The 19290-nt window shown below is 55.5% G+C and overlaps 8 protein-coding genes across 8 annotated transcripts; 5 read left to right on the forward strand and 3 right to left on the reverse strand.

Moving 5' to 3' along the window:
• Positions 1-243: 243 nt before the first annotated feature.
• PG985_012502 (GNAT domain-containing protein) lies at positions 244-960 on the forward strand (the record flags this gene model as incomplete). Its single annotated transcript, XM_066832268.1, has 1 exon — positions 244-960. The coding sequence occupies one exon, from the start codon at positions 244-246 to the stop codon at positions 958-960; it is 717 nt and encodes a 238-aa protein (XP_066680318.1).
• A 695-nt stretch (positions 961-1655) lies between these two features.
• PG985_012503 (uncharacterized protein) lies at positions 1656-2206 on the forward strand (the record flags this gene model as incomplete). Its single annotated transcript, XM_066832269.1, has 2 exons — positions 1656-1725; positions 1779-2206. The coding sequence occupies 2 exons, from the start codon at positions 1656-1658 to the stop codon at positions 2204-2206; spliced, it is 498 nt and encodes a 165-aa protein (XP_066680319.1).
• A 945-nt stretch (positions 2207-3151) lies between these two features.
• On the forward strand, positions 3152-5170 carry PG985_012504 (hydroxyproline-rich glycoprotein DZ-HRGP protein; the record flags this gene model as incomplete). Its single annotated transcript, XM_066832270.1, has 2 exons — positions 3152-3397; positions 3563-5170. 2 exons carry the CDS (start codon positions 3152-3154, stop codon positions 5168-5170), a joined length of 1854 nt encoding a protein of 617 aa, XP_066680320.1.
• Positions 5171-6400: 1230 nt separating this feature from the next.
• On the reverse strand, positions 6401-8209 carry PG985_012505 (uncharacterized protein; the record flags this gene model as incomplete). The annotated part of the gene is made up of 1 exon (XM_066832271.1): positions 6401-8209. The coding sequence occupies one exon, from the start codon at positions 8207-8209 to the stop codon at positions 6401-6403; it is 1809 nt and encodes a 602-aa protein (XP_066680321.1).
• Positions 8210-9070: 861 nt separating this feature from the next.
• Positions 9071-10610, forward strand: PG985_012506 (DNA polymerase ligase-domain-containing protein; the record flags this gene model as incomplete). Its single annotated transcript, XM_066832272.1, has 2 exons — positions 9071-9610; positions 9672-10610. The coding sequence occupies 2 exons, from the start codon at positions 9071-9073 to the stop codon at positions 10608-10610; spliced, it is 1479 nt and encodes a 492-aa protein (XP_066680322.1).
• A 184-nt stretch (positions 10611-10794) lies between these two features.
• PG985_012507 (RNase P subunit p30) lies at positions 10795-11865 on the reverse strand (the record flags this gene model as incomplete). Its single annotated transcript, XM_066832273.1, has 1 exon — positions 10795-11865. The coding sequence occupies one exon, from the start codon at positions 11863-11865 to the stop codon at positions 10795-10797; it is 1071 nt and encodes a 356-aa protein (XP_066680323.1).
• An 827-nt stretch (positions 11866-12692) lies between these two features.
• PG985_012508 (uncharacterized protein) lies at positions 12693-13212 on the forward strand (the record flags this gene model as incomplete). The annotated part of the gene is made up of 2 exons (XM_066832274.1): positions 12693-12836; positions 12970-13212. 2 exons carry the CDS (start codon positions 12693-12695, stop codon positions 13210-13212), a joined length of 387 nt encoding a protein of 128 aa, XP_066680324.1.
• Positions 13213-14626: 1414 nt separating this feature from the next.
• Positions 14627-15812, reverse strand: PG985_012509 (uncharacterized protein; the record flags this gene model as incomplete). Its single annotated transcript, XM_066832275.1, has 2 exons — positions 14627-15697; positions 15753-15812. 2 exons carry the CDS (start codon positions 15810-15812, stop codon positions 14627-14629), a joined length of 1131 nt encoding a protein of 376 aa, XP_066680325.1.
• Positions 15813-19290: the final 3478 nt, after the last annotated feature.

The following is a 19290-nucleotide window of genomic DNA, read 5'->3' on the forward strand; positions in this document are numbered from 1 at the left end:
TGCCGATTCGGGCCAAGTCCCAGGTCATCATCTTATGAGTCAGTGGTAGGTAAGAGCTGAACAAAGACTTCCACCCCCTGTACTACACACCCTGGAGTCATACATGCCTCTCTTATAAGAGGAAGACCATGGGCTCGAGTATACACCTGACGGGCCAAAAAGCTTGTGGTGTTCTTACTGAAATCTGACCCGGAAAGAAAGCCCAGTTGTAGCCCCTCACTCGTCTAAGACAAACAAACAAGAATGGCCTCCTCAAACATGATCAAGGTGAAAACCACCCTACCGAGGAAGCCCTTCCCGCCAAACACAGACCGGCGGCCCATCCAGACAGAGCGCCTGCTCATCCGCGCGCTGACCCAGGACGACCTGCAGGCCATGCACGAGCTGCGCACCCAACCCGAGGTCATGATCTTCACGTTGCGGGGCTGCATTGACGGCAACTTGGCCGAGACGCAGACGCGTCTTGATGAGTATCTACCGCCCACGGGAGACCGTCAGACGTACAACGCAGCCGTCTGCCTCGCGGCCACGGGCGAGTTCCTCGGCATCGGCGGCGTCCGCCAGAGCGCCTCGACCGTGCTCGGCTGGCCCGAGATTGGCTACCAGTTCAAGCGAGAGCACTGGGGCCGCGGGTACGCGACCGAGTTTCTGCACGCCTTCCTCGAGCACTGGTGGGCGCAGCCTCGCGTCGAGGCCGAGGTCGAGGTGGATGCGCTCTCCGTCGATGCTGCTGCTGCCACCGGCGACTGCGGCGGCTCAGAGGACGTGGTGGTGCCCGAGATGCTGTCGGCCATCGTCGATGGCGACAACCCAGGCAGTCTGCGGATCTTGCAGAAGGCGGGCTTCGAACGATTCAAGGAGTGGAAGGAGCCGGATAGTCGGGTCGGGCATGAGGGAAAGGACGTCACTCTGGTCGCATTTGCCTACTCTTCAAAGGGCAGGAAACTGGACGTGCAATGAATGACCGACTCTGCTGAGATTTTCTTCGACGAGGGTATACCATGACAACTTCTGGCCCCTATCAACTTGAAGTTACAAGTGTATGCACTACATGCTTTTGGTCTATAAAGGACATGGCCTCCCGCGACCAACTAGATACGAGAGAGAGAGAGATATATATATATATATATATGACTATACACACCAAGAGCCTCAATGTGCATGGAATGGCTGTGGCGGTATGCACTTGCCGACTCTACCGCGTGCCCGAAGCCGGACGCAAAGTCGTGACGTTGCGGCTTGGATTGGACTGGCATATGGATTTTGATACGACTGCAGTACCCCCCGGTCATTGAGCCGTGCGTTCAACCTTACATCCCAGAAAGAAATGAAACCAGGCCCGCTATGCCCCAGCATTTCTTAAATGACGATGAGAGCGGCGGACAGATCTTGCATATATCTCTAATAGGGGGGTGGTACAGTAAGGCAATCGTCATTGAGATAGACTACGTTCGGGGTGAGCAGCTTGTACAAGCGCCGTTTGGGGGACTACAACTACTACCTCTTTCTACAGAGACGCCGAAAAGCAACCCAGCTTGACCCAAGAGAGTGATATACGGCATACTCTTTAACTCTATCTCTATTTTATATAACTGCGATTTTCGTCTGCGATCTTCTTTATAGTCCAAAACAAAAACCACCCCACCCTTTCCAAGATGCAAACCTCACCGACGTCAGAGACGCTAATCGCGTCAACGAACATTATCAGCTCTGCTGTGATCGCCGGTAGGCTTTCGACGTGCATGCAATTCAAAGACACGGCTTTGACAGTTTGACAGGTGCGACAGCAAGTTTATCCGCATTTGCGGTGCCGGCAGTGCTCAACGCCGGCGCAACCACCGATGTCATGCTGCGCCAATGGTTCAGCATTTTCCACCGCGGCAAAATCATCCCCATAGCCGCCGTCGCCACGGGGCTCAGCCATGTCGTGGTGTCGTATGGTCGCTGGGCCGCTGGGCGACAATGGCGAGGCTTCGCGCTCGGGGGTGCGCTCACGGCGGCTCTGATCCCCTTCACCATCGCCCTCGTGATGCCCACCAACCGCGTCCTGGCGGCGGCCGAGGCGCATGGCAGTAGCAAGGAATCGAGGTTGAGCGACGATAAGGTTCGCCAGCTGATTAGGAGCTGGCGGGACCGGAACACCATCCGGTGCTTCCTACCTCTGGCGGGTGCTGCATTTGCGCTTTGGAATTTGGTCATCGTCTGAGCGATTGGATGACGATCCTAGTGGTTGATTGAACTTTGCGGTAATACTACTACATCCTTCTCCTCCTGCGCGGGTTTCAATTGAGAGGTGACGGTCTGCCGCCAGTTGCTACTGTGTGGAATTTACTACGGTCGGTATCCCCATCCGAGAATGGCCCAATCCACAGTTCTATTTAATCGAATAAGCCTTGCCAAATCCTCCGAACTGTTCAGCATTTGCTTGCCGATCTCTGCACTTTGTGATATTTTTGTACATCCGACGCACGGAAGGCCAGGCAGACAGAATCTTGGAAGGCTAGTGAAGTGACGATCTCTTCCAAGGATTTAAAGTGCCCGGGGTGCACGTGTCAGCTCGGATTGGGTACCTACTGGATTGGGACTTGTGGCCTCCAACTGGGCCGCCAACCTCTGTGTGAGTGACACACAGCCCGTCATCCACCCATCCACACCACCTCCCGCCAGCCAGCCCGCCAGCCCGCCATCCATGATGCCTGTTGCTGCTGCTGCTGCATGCGACTGCGACTGCGACTGCAAAAGACTGGAAAGTCAACAGGCTCACTCCTCTTCAACCCTCGTATTGCTCTTTTCCTCTCTCTTCGACTCCATTGGCGGTGCCCATGACCACCAAAGCCATCATCAATCGTCAATTTATGACTTTTCGCTCATATATCAAATAGACGATCGTGTTACCCAACCTTGAGCTTCTGCTGCGGCTGCGGCTGTCTCTCGATCGTGCTTCGTTACCCTGATGTGATTTGTCCTACCACCGGACTCGGTTCTGAGAGACAGCGAGAGAGCTCTTGCGACATTGCTGCACTGGGCCGCTGCTCGTTCTATCATGTTGCTTTTCATAAATATCGACCTTTACTCTATTCAATTGCGAGCTACAAGAACAACCGGTTTGTCATTTTACGCGCCTGGTGTTTAATGCTGCTGCCCCGGCAAGATGGCTGCCGAACAACCAAAATCAGCTGGAACTACTCCAACCACCAAGTCCGCGCCCGCGACCGCTGCTGCTGCCGCCGCCGCCGCCGGCACACCTCCACTCAAATCTGACCGTATCCCTCCACCGCAGGCTACGGCGCAGACTCCGCCCATAGACGGAAAGTCATTTTACGGATATCTCATCAAGAAGGATAGAACGCCCACGGAGCTGCTTGATGCGCTGCTTCGCGCCATTGCTAAACACATTGTAAGAATATTTGCCCCTCCCCCTCCCCCTCCCCCCCTCAGGTGGATATGCTATCGTTTCCAGTGCTGCTGGGTGCCCGATGCCTTGTACAACTACAACCAACCCGCCCAACCCATTTGCTGTCTGCAAACACATGTCGGAGGCTAACATTGTCGCTGTATCCAGATCGCCGAGATTGGCGATAAGAAGAAACAGATTCTAGACAAGACGAAACTTGCTGCATTTTACAAGATAGTAGGCGGCGACTACGATTCTCTGTTCGTCGACGCTCCCGACAAATCTATTTCGTACATATGGACCGCCCTTGGGGTGCAGCACATGCTATACCCGGGAGACAATGACTTTGTCGCGCCGTCCATTCCAGCGCTGACCCCGAAGGGCTTTGCGCGATGGCAGTCGCTCCAAATCCTGTTGGAACCCGAGGAGCATGTGCCGTACATCCAGTATGCTGTGCGCAACTGGGGACTGAAGCACCCCGACACCGGGGTGCCATTTCCGCCCGACCTGCCGAAAGAGGCTCTCCCTGCGAAGTGTGACCCGTTCATAGATGCGTGGCATAGAGGATGCGCCGAAAAGTTACGCCACGAAGCTGCGACCCCAACACCCCCACCGGCTCAGGACCCTCGGGTTCACTTTACTCACGTCCGCGGATCTCATACTCCATCTGCTAAGCCGGGCACTGGGAAGGAATATTTCGAGAGGGAACGAGCGGTTCCATTTACCCATTTGCCAGGGAGACGAGCAAATGCCGGAGCCCGCCAGGCACATTCACCGGATCATCGCCGTCATGTTAGCACGAGCAGCAGCTCACCAGATGAGCCTGCAGTACGCCGCCGGAGCTTCTCAGACTATCCTCCCTCATCTCCCGAGGTAGTTCGCCCATCCCCACATCTCGATCCACGACGTCCCGTTCCTCTCCGCAGGCATAGCCAAACGAGAAACCCATCACCGACCCCATCGGACTCGGAGTCGGGAGTGGAGCTTAGCCCCAGAATGAGGCCTGTTCCACCAGGACGACCAAAGCACTCGGTGCGCGTCTTCCCTCCTGAGGCGCCCCCACCTCCGCCGGCTGTACCCGGGATGCGGGCACACCGTACCGAGTTACGACCTCCCGAGTCTCGCCGCCGTAGCTTGCCGGGCAGCACGAGCCCGCTCGGCAGCATCCGGCAAAAGCTAAGTTCTTTCTTGCCCGGGTCATCCGAAAGGCCTCACAGCAGCTCTCGCGAGAAATCGCGTCCGGACCGCCACAGCTCGCGCCTCAGTAGGAGCTATTCGGACGAGTCCTACGCATCCGACTCCGGTTCCGATGTGCCGCCTAAACTGCACACCCGGCGAGACCGTGACAGAGACAGGCTCCGCGCACGGGACCGTGAGCGGGAGCGCGACCTGGATCGCAGTATTGAGCGGCAGTTGGAACGGGAGCACCGCGAGCGCGAGCTGGAGGAAGAGCGGGAGAGGAGGAGTAGGAAAGATACAACCTACATGCGGCGTCCTGTGCTGGATAGACGGACGAGCAGTGCGGCCGACGTCGACCGCCGCTCGAAGGAGTACGGGTGGGAACCCAGGGAACGGGACAGCAGGTTTCGGGATCGAGAGCGAGAGCGAGAGAGAGGCCGTGATCGAGCGCGCGAGGAAGACTTGCGACGTAGCTCGCACAGCGACGATCGGGACCGGAAAAGGTATCGCGACGGGGAGAGAGGCACCAGTCCGCTCGTGGTCGGGGTAGGGGGTCGAAAGTACCCCCCTGCCGAGTCGATGAAAATGCACCACTGAAACGTACCTACGTAGGGAAGGTAATGACGAGAGACGACCCCTGAAAGTGAGCGCGGCGTAAAATGGTGTTTGGCTTTTCTTTTTGTCTCACGAATGGGTTTAGGGAGGCGGTCTCCTTTATAGTGCGCTCGGTTCTCAAGAGAGGCTATAAACACCCTGGCCGTGGAGTATAGTATACCGTACTTTTCCATAGTCTCATTTTTCTCATGATCTCATGACGATATAGATATATAGAGGGCGAGAACGCTACTCAGTCACTCAATCGTTGACCATGCTACCACTACTCCTGGCATGAACGTCTGCTGGGAACGGGATCTTTTTTCCAACGGGTGATCATACATATATACTTTGAGGACTGGATAACAGCAAATTTGATTATATACATCGTCATGTCTTAATGTGCACAATTAAAATAACTCTCGTTGGATTTCATCAATCGAGTCTCAAGAGTTGGCACACGCAACTCTAGAGTGTCCGTCCTGTTGCCTTGGAACCCACCAAAGGCCCTCGGTATCCAGCCCACTTTCCCCAATCGATATCGTAACCCACCTTGGAACTTCAACGCTTGCCATGAAGGGGATGTAAACGCCTTATCTGGGCAAAATCCAGCGGCAATTTTTTCAACTTTACCACAGTTTCGGAGATGGTTGCTTGACTCTACATGACGTCCCATAAGCCACACATCATCATAAGCACAATGAGGCAAGATGGCCGAGCGGTCTAAGGCGCTACGTTCAGGAACCGGATCTTCTCAGATCTCCTCCACATCGTAGTCAGGAAACTGGCGTGGGTTCGAATCCCACTCTTGTCATAACTTTTGCACTTCTGATATGCTCACGAACATCCCTTGTCGTCTATGCATGTTCTCCTTTTTAACTTTTCTGCATCTGCAATGTTGCTCAAGTCGGTTGGATCCTTTGCACTCCAATATTAAAAGCTGCGCATTTTATTTTGTTCCGATAATGCATTCCCGTCGTCTTCTTTCTACGATAATGACTACTTCTTTATCCAAGTTAACCTAACACCATACCGCACAAGAAAGATGTGAAGCGGCTCTCGACTAATAATTTGTAGCAGGTGACATTTCTCACACAAATAGATGTTCACTACTGGGGTAAACTCATAGATCTGGAACCCAAAATATTACATTTTTCTCTATCGAGTCTATATCTAAAGTTTTCCCAGCCATTGCACGCTAACCATCTCTATGTGTGTATTCATGTAATCAAATCAAGCTGACGGTGGTCGCGAGTCCTTGACAGCCGGTAACATGATCCCTTCGTCTGAAGTTGACTCGGGCGTCTTCTTCACATCCTCCATGCCGAACTCGTTGTTCAGTTCTTCTCGGAGGGTGATCTCCTTCTGAACGAATGTGATCAGAAATCCCAACCCGGCAAACCCAAGGCCTACCAGCCAGCATGTGCGCAGCGCTCCGGTGAAGACCCCCACTACTTCGCCTCGGGTAGCTGGGTCTTCAATGGTGTTGAGGAAAGCGCCGGTGGCGTGCTGATAGGCCCGATCACCGGTCAAGAAGCTCGCGATCTTGGGGTCGCTGACCGTGGTCGCCAGGCGTCGGCATTCGTTGTTGAAGATGGCAGCTGGAATTGCTACGCCCCAGATGCAACCGAAATACCTAGCGAAGCTCCAGGTTCCAGTGGCAGTGGCGACGTGCTTCTCGTCCAGGGGTGCCTGGACTGCTGGCAGGAGACACCCTGCCAACCCGCCGCCGCCGACGGCGAAGAGGAGCTGGTAGCAGACCCAAGCCGCGACGCTCGAGTCGGCATTCATGATACTGAACAGGCCAAAGGCGATGATGCTGGCTCCAAAGCCGACAAGATGAATGGGCTTGTAACGCCCGATGGCCGAAAGCAAGATGCCTCCGGCGAGCGCAAAGAACAGACTGCCGGCGAAGCTCGGTAGAGTTGCAACTCCAGACTGCATCGGCGACTTGCCCAGGACCGCCTGGAAGTAGATCGGCAGGAAGTAGTAGGAGAAATAGGTAACGACAGCGTGGATGAAGGTGAGTAGGAGGGCCGAGGCCGACGTCCGGTTGGAGACGATGACGCGCGGGAAAGACGGCTCGGGGCAGAGCCGAGGCGTCCACTCGAACGCCGTGAAGAGGAGGATGCCGAACAAGCCGAGGGCCAGGGGCACGGCGATGTGGTACGTGCTCCAACTATACAGCGTTCCTCCCCACGTCGTGGCGATGAGCACCGAGACAATGGCGGCGATGAAGATGGCGTTGCCCGAGAAGTCGATGCGCCGCAGGCGGTGCGCTACGCTCAGGCTGCGCTCGTACTTGACGTTGAGGAAGAAGAAGAGGGCCACGAAGGAGGCCCCGCCGATGGGGACGTTGATGTAGAAGCACCAGCGCCAGGACGCGTGCTCCGTGATGAGGCCGCCGAGGAAGGGGCCGGCGGTGGCGCCGACGGTGGCGCCGAGCCCGACGAAGGCCATGTACTTGCCGCGCTCGCGTAGGGCGACGAGATCGGTGAGGACGGTCTCGATGAGCAGGTTGATGCCGCCGCCGCCGAGGCCCTGGAGGGCGCGGGCGGCGATGAGCATGCGCACGGAGCCGGCGCCGCCGCAGAGGCCGCTGCCGAGGGTGAAGAGCAGGACGGCGGCGAGCAGGAGGCTGCGGCGGCCGAAGACGTTGCTGGCCTGGGCGAAGAGCGGCAGGACCGCCACCTGCGCCAGCAGGAAGGCGTTGGGGATCCAGACGTAGGCGTCCCCGCCGCCGAGGGAGTCGGTGATGGTCGGCAGCGCGCTCGTGATGATGGTACCCTCGATGGCGGACATGAGGCCCGTGAAGGAGAGGGTGGCGATGATGGCCCAGAAGCGCCAGGTCTTCTTCGTCGTTGGGACGGCCGGTGGGGGTGGGACCTGGTCGGCGGGGACTGTCGGTGCCATCACGATCGTTTGCTGGCCGCTTTCTGGCCGGCCCGGTGCGTCGCCTGTGTGTGGTTGTTGGTTGTGCTCCATGGAGCTGGTGGTGGTGGTAGTCGTTGCCGTGGTCGTGCCGCCTGTGGTGTCTGGCATATCTATCTGAAGCTGAGAAGTTGTCAAGACTCTAGTATGAGGCGAAACTGGGTGATCTGATGATCTCCTTCTACTTCCAAAGATAGGATGATATCGTTCATTTTATAAATACCAGAGAAACCCTTTACTTCTTTCCTCGAGAGTATGGCGAGTGTAGCGACTATACGGCATTTCCATTTTGGGCCTAGCGTGTATGAATCATAATGAGAGGTTGTGAGCTCAGGGTGTTTGGTGAGGCTTGCAATTTCCCCCTGCACACCAGGTGGGAATTGCATGCTTCAAGTGCTTTGCTCTAGTCAGACACCCCGTCTTGGCACCCAGTAGAGATTCTTGCTGTAGGTATAATCAATACTATTCGAATTTTGAGGTTTGTGTTACGGCCGAGATGTGCATATCAGGTCGGGCTGGCCGGCCGTCACGTCCGCCCATAACCCAATCATACGTGCCCATACCCTTTGGTAGCTCTTACGCTGGGCATTTATATGCATGACTACGAGTACGGCATTTGCGGTCATACCGATTGACCTTGTTAATTCTCCCGTCGGAACCATTTGCAGCTATTTACCATCGCATGCTTCCGAGCTAAAAATAGACCATGGTGGGGGTTAACGGCCATCAATATCGTCCCTTTGTTTACACCAACAATATTTGACGAATGAGGCCGAGCAGACTACGGTCGACAGCGCAAGTTGAAAATTTCCTAAAGCGTGTCTGAAAACAGTTACTTGGGGTGCGACTGCTTCTTCCGCCTCTGTTCTTGTCCACATCTTGTTTGATGGACTTGATTAGACCTCTCTGGCATGTGCGGGCTACCAACAATTTCGGGAAGCCACACTGGAGTTTGTATCGACCTTGCAAAGAATGAAGACACATGAAGAGCGAGGCCCGTCAACAAATCCAGAACCAAAATGCGAAATCGCCAAACAGCGTGGTCTCGAATGGTCCATCGAAATCACTGGGTCGCCTCGGGATGCGACGACCGACAGTTCAGAGGATGATGGGGATTGGGGCAGTCCTCTCGCGGCCCTCCCGCAGAGTCAACAGCGGCAGCAGCCCACACCTGCTGCCGTAGAGGCAGGCGACGCCAAGATCCAGGACCACGTAGGCTACTTCAGTGGTGTCCTCAGCAAGGCGACCCTGTCTCCGTTCCCGGATCGCACGCCGCATCTGTCGGTGGCAGGGTACCGCAAGCTGTACGAGGAGAACTTTGGCAGCCCTCGAGGTGCCCACTTCATCGTTCACCAACACGACCATCCAGTCGCAGGAGTGCATTATGACCTCCGTCTTCAAATCAATGAGACCTCCAGTGCGTCGTGGGCCATCATGTATGGTCTGCCAGGTGACCCGAACAGCCAACGCCTGATGCGGAATGCTACTGAGACGCGGGTTCACTGCTTATGGGTGAGACCACTTCCTCGCCGCCTTTTCTGGTAGGTATTTCATCACTGACTCCACAATACAGAATCATCTCATAGAGACAGCCTCTGTCTACACCGGCTCGCTTCTGATCTGGGATACGGGCACGTACACGGTGTTGGATCGGAAGAGCAAACACGCGCCCGCGGAGGATCCTGACTCACAGGACACTGTCTCATCAGAGGATGAGGACGTACTCAAGCTTACAGAGCAGGAGAAACTCCACCGCGCCTTTCAGGACAGAAAGATCCGCATCCAACTCCACGGGACGAGACTGCCGAAGAACTACGTCCTAAATCTGCGCCTTACCACCCAGGAAGATGCCGCGGGCCGGGCCAAGGCCGATCGAAAACCAACGACACGCCGGCGACGGCGACCAGTCGTTCAAAAGCCCAAGAGTGTCGCATTAACACCCATGACTAGCTCTTCCGACAACGACAGCGACTCGTCGTTGCCGTCACAAGCAGACAACACCGAGACTGGGCTCAGTAAGAGGAAACGAGGGCCACCAAAGACGGACGGAGGAACGGTGGCCGAGGATGAAGACGCAGTGCTGGAGCCCGTCGAGGAAGCCAAGGCAGGTATCTCTGCCATGGAGAAAGAGCTGCGCGAGCTCGAGGACGAGACGGTGCGGCGGACGAACGCTTACATAGGGGCGACAAACACCATCAACAGCATTCACCAGACGAAGTGGTATCTGTCGCTTGACCGAGAAGCGTGCGGATTTGTCAAGAAGCGGCGGCAGGGCCGAATCGTGTGGGAACCGAACGCAACGGTAGGAGGGACTGGCCAAGAAGACGATCAGGGAACAGAACAAAATGGAGGCGACGGAACGAGAACGCACAGACTGAGGTTTCCCTTCTATGTCCAAGGCTCTGAAGTTGAGAGGAGTGTGGTAACGGGACGGAAAGGGGCGGATGTCTTGAAGGATGAAGGGGTTGTTGGATTCGTTCCAAGGAAAGGCTGGAAGGCCGTTCTGAGGTGAACACATTTCCGAATCCCAACATTCATGAATCGATCAACCGACCGTTCCACCTAGAAATACATGCCGGATATTCATGGCGTCCGCCGTATCGCAAGCGAAAATTCGAATTCAATTCAGGGTATCTGCCAAACGCCAACCTCATAGGCCCATGATAAGCCGGTCTATGTGTATGTCTACAATTCTACTATTTATTCTCTTCGGACGTCGTGGTGCCGCCATCCTCCATGGCGAGCTTCTTGAGCTTTTTGGCCTGCCTCTTGCTTATGGTGCCGTCACCAGGTGGCGCATTGCCGTTGCCACCGCCGCGGCCCTCGTTGGCGCCGCCTTTCCGCTTCTTCCCGTTACCACCAGCTGCTGCGGCCTTGCCCTTCTGCGCTTCGCCCGTTGCCTCGACACCCTCCATTTTGTCGCCTGGCCCGCCATCCCTCGCCGCGACCTGCACGATGTCCACGACGCCCCGGTAGCCCCTCCGGTTGATGCCCTCGTTGACGACGACGCCGCGCGCGTTGACGCCCAGGCCCTCCATGCCTTTATCGGCGGCCAGGCCCCAGACGGCCAGCAGGTTGACGACGTCGGCGGGGCCCCGCAGCTCGGTGACGCGCTTCGCTTCGGAGCTGACGACGATGCCGCGCCCCCGGGTGGCCCGCGCCAGCTCCATGAGGTTGCCGATCCAGACGGCGCGCATCCGGGCGTCGGCGCGCAGGCTCTGGCCGTAGCACACCTCGAAGCGCAGGCCGCGCGACACGGCGGCCATGCAGGGCTTGGGCCGGAAGTGGAAGGGGAAGCGCTGCGTCAGGTCCAGCGAGATGAGCGTCGCCACCTCGATGCGGACCTCCTGGCACGCGTGCGAGAACTCCTTCTCGTTGGTCGGCCGCACGGCGACGATGTCGTAGAGCGAGGCGAGCTGCGGGATGCGCTGGACGCCCGCGGGGTCGCTCATGCAGACGGTGGCGCGGTGCAGGACGGTGGGCAGCGAGGGGTCGACAGACCCCGCCTGGTCTTGTTGGGTCTTTTGTGCATTCTTGTTGTCCTTGTTGTTGTTGTTCTCGCCGGCCGTCGGGGCTTTGCTGGGTTGCGACTGCTTTGTCTGCGAAGGGAACCGGGGGAGAGGGTTCTTGGGCTGCGGCGGGACGTTCTCGATGAGGTGGTTGAGAGCTACGGCATTGTAGCCGAGCGAGGCGCTGAACTTGAGGGTCTGCGTGAGTTCGGACTGGGTGGTCGAGGGCGACCAGGCTATGTTGAGGTCGTAGAGCATTTTATGGCTTGCTCAGGCCGAGTTCCGACCCCTTCCTTTTGGTGAGGTTTGTTTTTGTTTTTATCAATCGTCCAAAAGTTCGATGTTTGGGAATATTTCAGAGAGTCGATTTGAGATTGTACCTATCGATAAGAGGTTCTTCCTCTGTAGTGGAGATTGCGGGGACTACCTTCAGCGGAAAGCCGCCCGAGCTGTCCCCCATCTTTACCGAGTCAGCTGCCTAACCACACGCTGAAGTCGCCCTTGCTTCCGGCTTGTTAGTGCATTGTAGGGCCAATTACAGGAGCTTGCTGGCGATGCTGCATGCTCTTGTCAAAATGCCATGCCCTTTCCAATAGCTTTTGAATGTCGCCTCCGATAAACTATATGCTTGGCTTTCCAGCACAGCCCCGATGGACGCGCATTGCCTGGATGCAATTCATTCAGTTTCGTCCAGAGCAAACCGTGAAGGCGCCTGTCAATTAAGCGACGATTGAATCTTCCTCATCGTTCCATCGTTCCATCGTTTAACCATAGTTCTTCTTTGCCAATCCTCCATTAATCTCCGGGGGCTTCCAGCATCGTCACCCACTGAACAAGCTGCCTAATTACATAAAGAGTCCACCCGGTACGCCAAATTAGCAACCCAAGCTTGTCTCACTGTCGCGTGCGACTAAGACCACCAAGCCAACCGTACCAGCCTGAACAGCAACAAGCGCCCGTTCTCTCTGTGTTCTATTGCTTGTTCTATTGCTCGACGTTGGTTACCCTTGAACCAACAACCGAAAACCCTCGACTGCCATTTCGCGCCGGTCAATTCCCTGACCCCCCGACACAACTACTACATCATGTGTCTCATCTTCACGTGCGGCGAGCACACCTTCCGGAAGGAAGTCGAAGGCTATGAGAGCGTCACCTGCCAGTGCCACAACTGCGGCAACTGGTCTGGGCATGTCATCAAGACACACCCGTGGTTCACCTTCTGCTTTATCGTAAGTCGCTAGCTATCCCCCCTTCATGCGCAGTCGATAGTTGCGACAACATTGTTTGCGACTCGACGGCTTGAAATGCAAATCAATGAGGCGCATCGTGGATGACTAATGTACTTTATTTGCTCGTCTACAGCCTGTCCTCCCGCTCTCCATCCACGGTTACCAAGATGTCACCTGTAACATCTGCAACTTTGCGCAACCGCTCGAAAACAGACCCGACGTGCTGCAGATGAAAGGCGGAGGCCAGCCTGGTATACCAATGCAGAACGGAGGAGGCGGCCCGCCGCCGGGATGGGGCCAAGGGCCTCCTCCCCGCCAGGGCAACAACAGGAGCCCATGCGATATGGCTAAACCCGCTCTCTTCGCTAGAAGCTAGAGCCGACGTCAAAGGCGCCAGCATAGCCCTGTGAGGATAGCGACAACGATCTGGGAGATTCTCTGTACAAAACCAGCGGCTATACGGGGCGGAATAATCTCGGCTCGACTGGACAGGCCATCACATATCGCCAAACAAAACCTCATGTTGAAACAAGTGGCTGCATTTCGCTATACGCCACGGGGGTGTGGTACATATGGCGTTGGGAGAAGCGCCTGGGCGTTGGTTTCGGGGAGGGCCAATCCCTCTTATCAGTAGTGTTTTTCTTGTATTATTCCCCCTCATTGGTTAATGGACATTATCGCTTTTCTTGTTGAAACAGGCCTCGCTCTTCCAGCTTGATGAGTCCACTACATACGTCATGGTCTATTGTTGCGAAAAGGATGGAGGAATGGCTAGTCCGGCTCTCCGGCTCACTCGATCTGGACTCGTGGACGACGATCCTTGAGGGATCGCGAGAGATGGAGGCGAGAGGCAACTCAACAACCGGTGATCCTTTCTTCATCTTCTTCAGGATCCGAACACTTTCGGTATGCAAAGTAGGGACAGGAAAGCGAAGGCTTCCAGCGGTTGTTTCCCTCTGAAACAAACTAGCGACACGACGAATCGACTGATAAGTTTTCTTTTGATGATTCATCTTGCGCATCAGTCAATTCGATCGGAAACCGGCACGACCTGCGCTTCCTTATATCCGTGATATGATTGATCTCGTCCAATAATTAGGTTTTGATGCTTAAAAAGTCTCTTCTGCTCCGACCCACAGACGGGCATCAAAGTCCTCGTTCTGCCACTGTCCCAAAACGAACAAGATGAACGATGATGTATGCGGTGCTGCAATTTTGGGCCGAAGAAAGAAGTCACGAGATAAAGAGTGCGAAAGCCGAGAATCGGACTCGAGGAAGAGATTATCACAGCATTGGCACCAGTTCACGAGCAGAGAAACAGAGAAGAAGAAATAATAGATCGACTGGAGTCTTGTATTATTGTCGGGGCTATTTGAGCATGATAGGCAAGCGAGAAACGAAATTATGTACATTAAGCCAGCTAGCAGCTTGGCCGGGGAAGATGGATGCTGCAGAAGAATAGCATTGAAACTCACTCGCTGGCTGGCTGGCTGGCTGGCTGGGAAGCTCGCTCGCTCGGGGAAACCGCAAGGCAAGTGGTGGTGGTAAAAAGTGCAGCAGTAGGAAGGAGCAATCGTAGCAATTTTTTTCGTTGCCATCTTCGCAAGACCAATTGACATGTATAAGCCTGTCTACCCTGCACTAAAAGTGCCGCTTCGCAGAAACAAACGAGAGAGAGATGATGGTTAGATGAAAGAAGTTTTTGAGAGCAATTCTATTTGGGAAGTCGGATATTGATTGATTTGATTGGCTTTGCTCTCTTTTTTTTTCGTGTGCTGGCGGCTGTCTGTCTAATTGGAAAGGACCAGCTTGAAGGGCTCCGCGGCGCCGGTGGTGGTGGGAGCGGCAGCAGCCGCGGCACCCACATTCACAGCAGCCGGGGTCTTTTGCGCAGCGATGGCACCGAGGTTGAGGTTGCTGTTGAGCGTGAGTCCGTCCAGGTTGATGGGCATGTTGTTGACGCCCTGGAGGCCGGCGGGGTCCATGGTCGAGAGGGCAGGCGCGGCGACAGCGGCACCGCCGGCGACGGGCAGGACGAGCGAGGACGCAGCCTGGGCGGGCTGGGCTGTCGTCTGCGGCTTGCTCGGTGCGGCGGCCGTGGTGGTGGGCGGTGCGGGCTGAGCGGCCAGCGGCGTGGTAGAAGACTTTTGAGCAGCCGAAGTCGTCGATGCAGCGGGAGGCGCGGCCGAAGACGGAGGAGGTGCAGCCGAGGACGCAGGAGGCGCGGCCGAGGATGCAGGAGGCGCGGCCGAGGACGCAGGAGGCGGTGCTGCTGCGGACGACGAAGCCGCGGGCGTTGAAGCGGCCGGGGGCGGCTGCTTGGCGAGGTTCGACGAGGCAGCATCAGCAGCAGACGACGCGATGGCCGAGGCCTGCGAGGCCGGGACGGGGTTTCCTTGAGTGGTTCCGCACGCAATCATCTGGACCATGGTGATTGTCTGGACCTGGGTCATCATCTGGGTAACCGTCTTCGCGTCGGCGGCGGCGGTGACGGTGACGGTGACTGTCGCGGCGGCCGCGGGTTGTGTGGGCGGTGCGGCTCCCGAGGTGATGGTCTGGATCACCGTCTTGACTCCTCCGGCGGCTGCGTTGTTCGTTCCGTTCTTGCCTGCCGCCTCGGTAGGTGCCGCCCCGACCGTGATCGTTTGCTTCATCGTCTTCGTCACCGTCTCCTTTTGGGCCTGCTTTTGTCCATTGCCGCCGCCCAGCTTCTTTAACAGCTCTTCCAAGAAGCCCCCGTTGGCTGCCTGTGCCCCTCCTGGTGGTCCAAATGCTCCTGCACCTCCTCCGAAATGCTGTGCTGCTGCTCTTCCGGGTATTCCTCCTCCAAAATGCTGTGCACTGAACTCGGGCGTCTCGGCCTGGGGGTTGGTCAGCATTGATATCCTCCATGTGGGTAGAACCGCGGATACAAACCTGTGCAAACGACGCCAGGCCCAGCGCGAAGATTATCGGGTAATAAGAGTGGCCCTTCATGGTGAAAGAAATATGTCGATCGGGTCGCCCCTTCGCGCCCCGATGCTCAACCACTTGGGCAGACAATATTCGATACTCGTCTTATGCTAACGAGCGTCGAGGTGAAGTATAATGGTATTAAACAGTCCAGCCGTCTAAAATTAATGGGATCAACCCGTTGTACGAAGAAACGAAGGTATATGGCGAATCCGTTGAATGTTGATGGATGACCTCGAGATTACGGTAGGAGAGAGAAAGTCTCGAGTCGCAAACCCGGGGGGGAGAGTGTAAGGGCGATGGATGGCCAAGCCAGCTAGCTATAATGCAAAGGAGCGACGGGTTTCTAAACCAGATCTCCACGTCTAACGGTCGGTACTATTAGCATCGAGGGATATAAGGCCGAAAGTCACCGATTAAAGAACGTGCATCTCTTCGAGAAGAAACATGGGACCGCAAAAAAAAAGTGTGTTATGAAGAAAGTATGTATTGGTATGGACAGAAGAGGAAGCGATAAGACGAGTTGACGGGAAGGAGAACAACGGACGGCATGCGGCATGGTCAGCAGGAGGAGAATTGGGAAACGCCCAGGCACGGCGTGGTCGCATTCGCGCCAGGAGCAGAGGAGGGCGACGGGCAGCCAAGTTTGGGTGTCGTTTCGACTAGGATTGCAGCATCGCGATAGGTTGCACTGCGGTGGGCTTCCCAGCACTTTGACAGCCGAGCTCCTCTGGCAAGTGGGCGGGCGGCCTAGTCGTCCGTCAGGGGTGGGCATCGCTGGCATCGCGGGCATGGATGACAAGGGACGATGAGCCCACCCTCTCTCCCAATTTTGCCATGCGGCTCTGAAGTCTGACAGCAGGCCAACCAGAAGCCATGCAGACTCTGCTACTTACGAGCTTACCTCGATCGCCGGGAATCGCAACCGCGCTGCGAGTGGGCAGGGCCTTGGTGGGCAGGAGGCAGGGGTCGGCCGGCCGCTGATGAGACGGGCCCCTGACGGAGCGTGTTTGAGGTTGGGACCCTCTTGCGAGACATCGGACCACAAGTTTGTCAGCGCTTCGGGCAGAGGAAAGAAAAGGGACACCTGCACCGGCGGAAAAACTACAAATCTCCCCTACCCTCACAGCAATCTGCCTGTGGTGGTATTGGATACCCGCTCTCTCGGCTCTTGGCTCTTGGCTCTTCGAGGACGAAGCTGAATGTGCAAGCATGCGAGGGGTGGCAGTTGAGGCTGAACTGTCCGGAGCTTATTAATTGGAGGCAGTCGACATGGTTCGTCCATGGCTCGGCTTCGTCCGGCTGATCGATTTTATTTGGAAATGGCAGCTGGCGTGTAATTGTATTTATTAATCGGGGACAATCCCAAGCAGGCAGGCCCAGGACGATGGAAAAACTATGAGGTCTGCTACCAGTGGAGTTTATACGGTGCATTGGTTTTGTGTTAGGCATACTGGAAAATTCCCTTTTTCTTCCTCGCATCGTATCGAACCATGGTGGGGAGTCGTTTGCGAAGACGGCTCCATTTTAAAGGAAACGTTTCAAAAAGCACATCGAGAGAGAGAGACAGCGACAAGTCGTACAAACACGTACCGCCGCCAGGCTCTGGCGCTTCTCCGCGTAACGGAGACAGAGGAGGACGACGACAATACCTGACAACAGAAACGCCCGCTGGACCCGATTGCATCATTCATTGCATTAGACGAGACCACAATTTGTCGGCTAAAGTCACTTGAAATGGTCGTCCCTGAAGGCGCGTGTGTTCCACTGTCCAAGAGGTTATCTGGCTAGTCCTCAGATGGGATGGATTCTGCGCATCGGATCAGCCAAAGCTGAGACTGCCGAAATACCAGCAAAGCAGCTTCCCGCTGTGGGGGTGGCTGCTCGGACTGTCCTGCCTCTCCAATGCCCGGTGCCCGAGACTACCTAGATCTCCGTATCATGCATATTGATTTGCTAGACGCCGTTTCTTCCCATCGCTACGGAACCCTTGCTGAGTTTCTATGCAATGCTTTGGAGCGTTGACGGCCTATGCCATTGGTACAAGTGAAAATAGAAATCCGGACCCGCTAAACATGCTAGCTGAGTGATATTGACTGGTCCAAAAAAAGGTAGCCCCGCATAATTGGACCAATCAATGATATGCCTAATCCAGTAGCTCAAGAGACTAGTTTACCCTATATAGTTAGCAATAACATCTTAGTATTTCAACGATCTAACAACTGATCTTTGGTAGTATAGTGGTCAGTATGCGAGCTTGTCATCGAAATTCGATAGCAATAACCGCTCGAGACCGGGGTTCAATTCCCCGCCAGAGAGAATCTTTTTTTACGTTTTTTTACTGTGTTTAATGATTTTTTTACCTTAAAATACTATACCCAGCTCTAATTAAAACGCAATAAATTTATAAAAAAACGCCTGGGGGCTGCATTCTCGCCATGTAGGGGATACCGCCGCCGTGTTCACAATATGAAACTCACAGCCAGTACCACCATCACCTCAAGCAGCAGCACCTACCTGGGAACCTACCTGGGAGCCATGAACAGAGCCATCAGCTTGGGTCCCAAGTAGCGCCTCGACAAAGACATCATAGGCCACCACGGATAGAGGACATGAACTCCGGGAGATGGGTACTGAACAGGCCCCGGGGACCCATGAGGCCTCGTACTAACCTGGTCCCCTTCATTGCAATGGACGCGCAATTCAGAGACAGCCCTCCATCTCAAACACTGGGGAATAGCAGACTCCCAAGTTTGGACAGCTCTGATTACTTTATAGTCACATATACCAGCTGAAAACGCTACCCTGCAGGCGCGCGAAGGCTACTCTGCAACCACCTCTACTACTGGGTAGCTGCCGGCAGCGTATCCGGAGACGGCTAGACAGCTGCTCTCGGCCGGCTCCCGGATAGCTTAGCTACCCGGCGGCGTACGTGACATAGTGAGCCCGTCGTTTCGATCAATCAGGGCGTTCCTCGGCATGGGAGGCGTCGTTAAGGAGGGCGTGTGCCGGGAACGGCGTGCGTTCCTCGGGGCGTCCGTCAGAAAAGACGTTCTCGGTCGAAAGGGGTGACAATGAGCGTCACAGAGAGACACCCGGTCACCACAGGCCAGGCACCAATGGATTTCGTCCACAGAACTACAGAAGAGCGTCAATTAGTGCCATTGCACTGGCTTCAGGGCCTGCGGCCGATGAGTTAGCAGGCCCGGGAGCAACTTACACATCCATAGAAACAAAGGCTAGCTTGTATACACGTGAGTGCCTGAGTGTTTGTTACATTCGTGTGTGCGTGAAATACAGCCTGTATTCCCGAAATGCATCCTCCCAACAGCATGTCCAAGGCTCCTTTTCTCACTACCTAATTACGCTTGTATGTACGCATGACACGACGGACCAGCGTCGTATGGGCATACGATATACCACGTATAATACACACTGCCCGACAAAACGCCTTGGCCCACCCCCTTTTTCATCGGCTCGTACAACTCGTATGTGTATATGT

The sequence above is a fragment of the Apiospora marii genome, assembly GCF_038362585.1.
Source record: "Apiospora marii strain CBS 49790 chromosome Unknown utg000009l_segment0_segment0, whole genome shotgun sequence".
Taxonomy (NCBI): Eukaryota; Fungi; Ascomycota; class Sordariomycetes; order Amphisphaeriales; family Apiosporaceae; genus Apiospora; species Apiospora marii.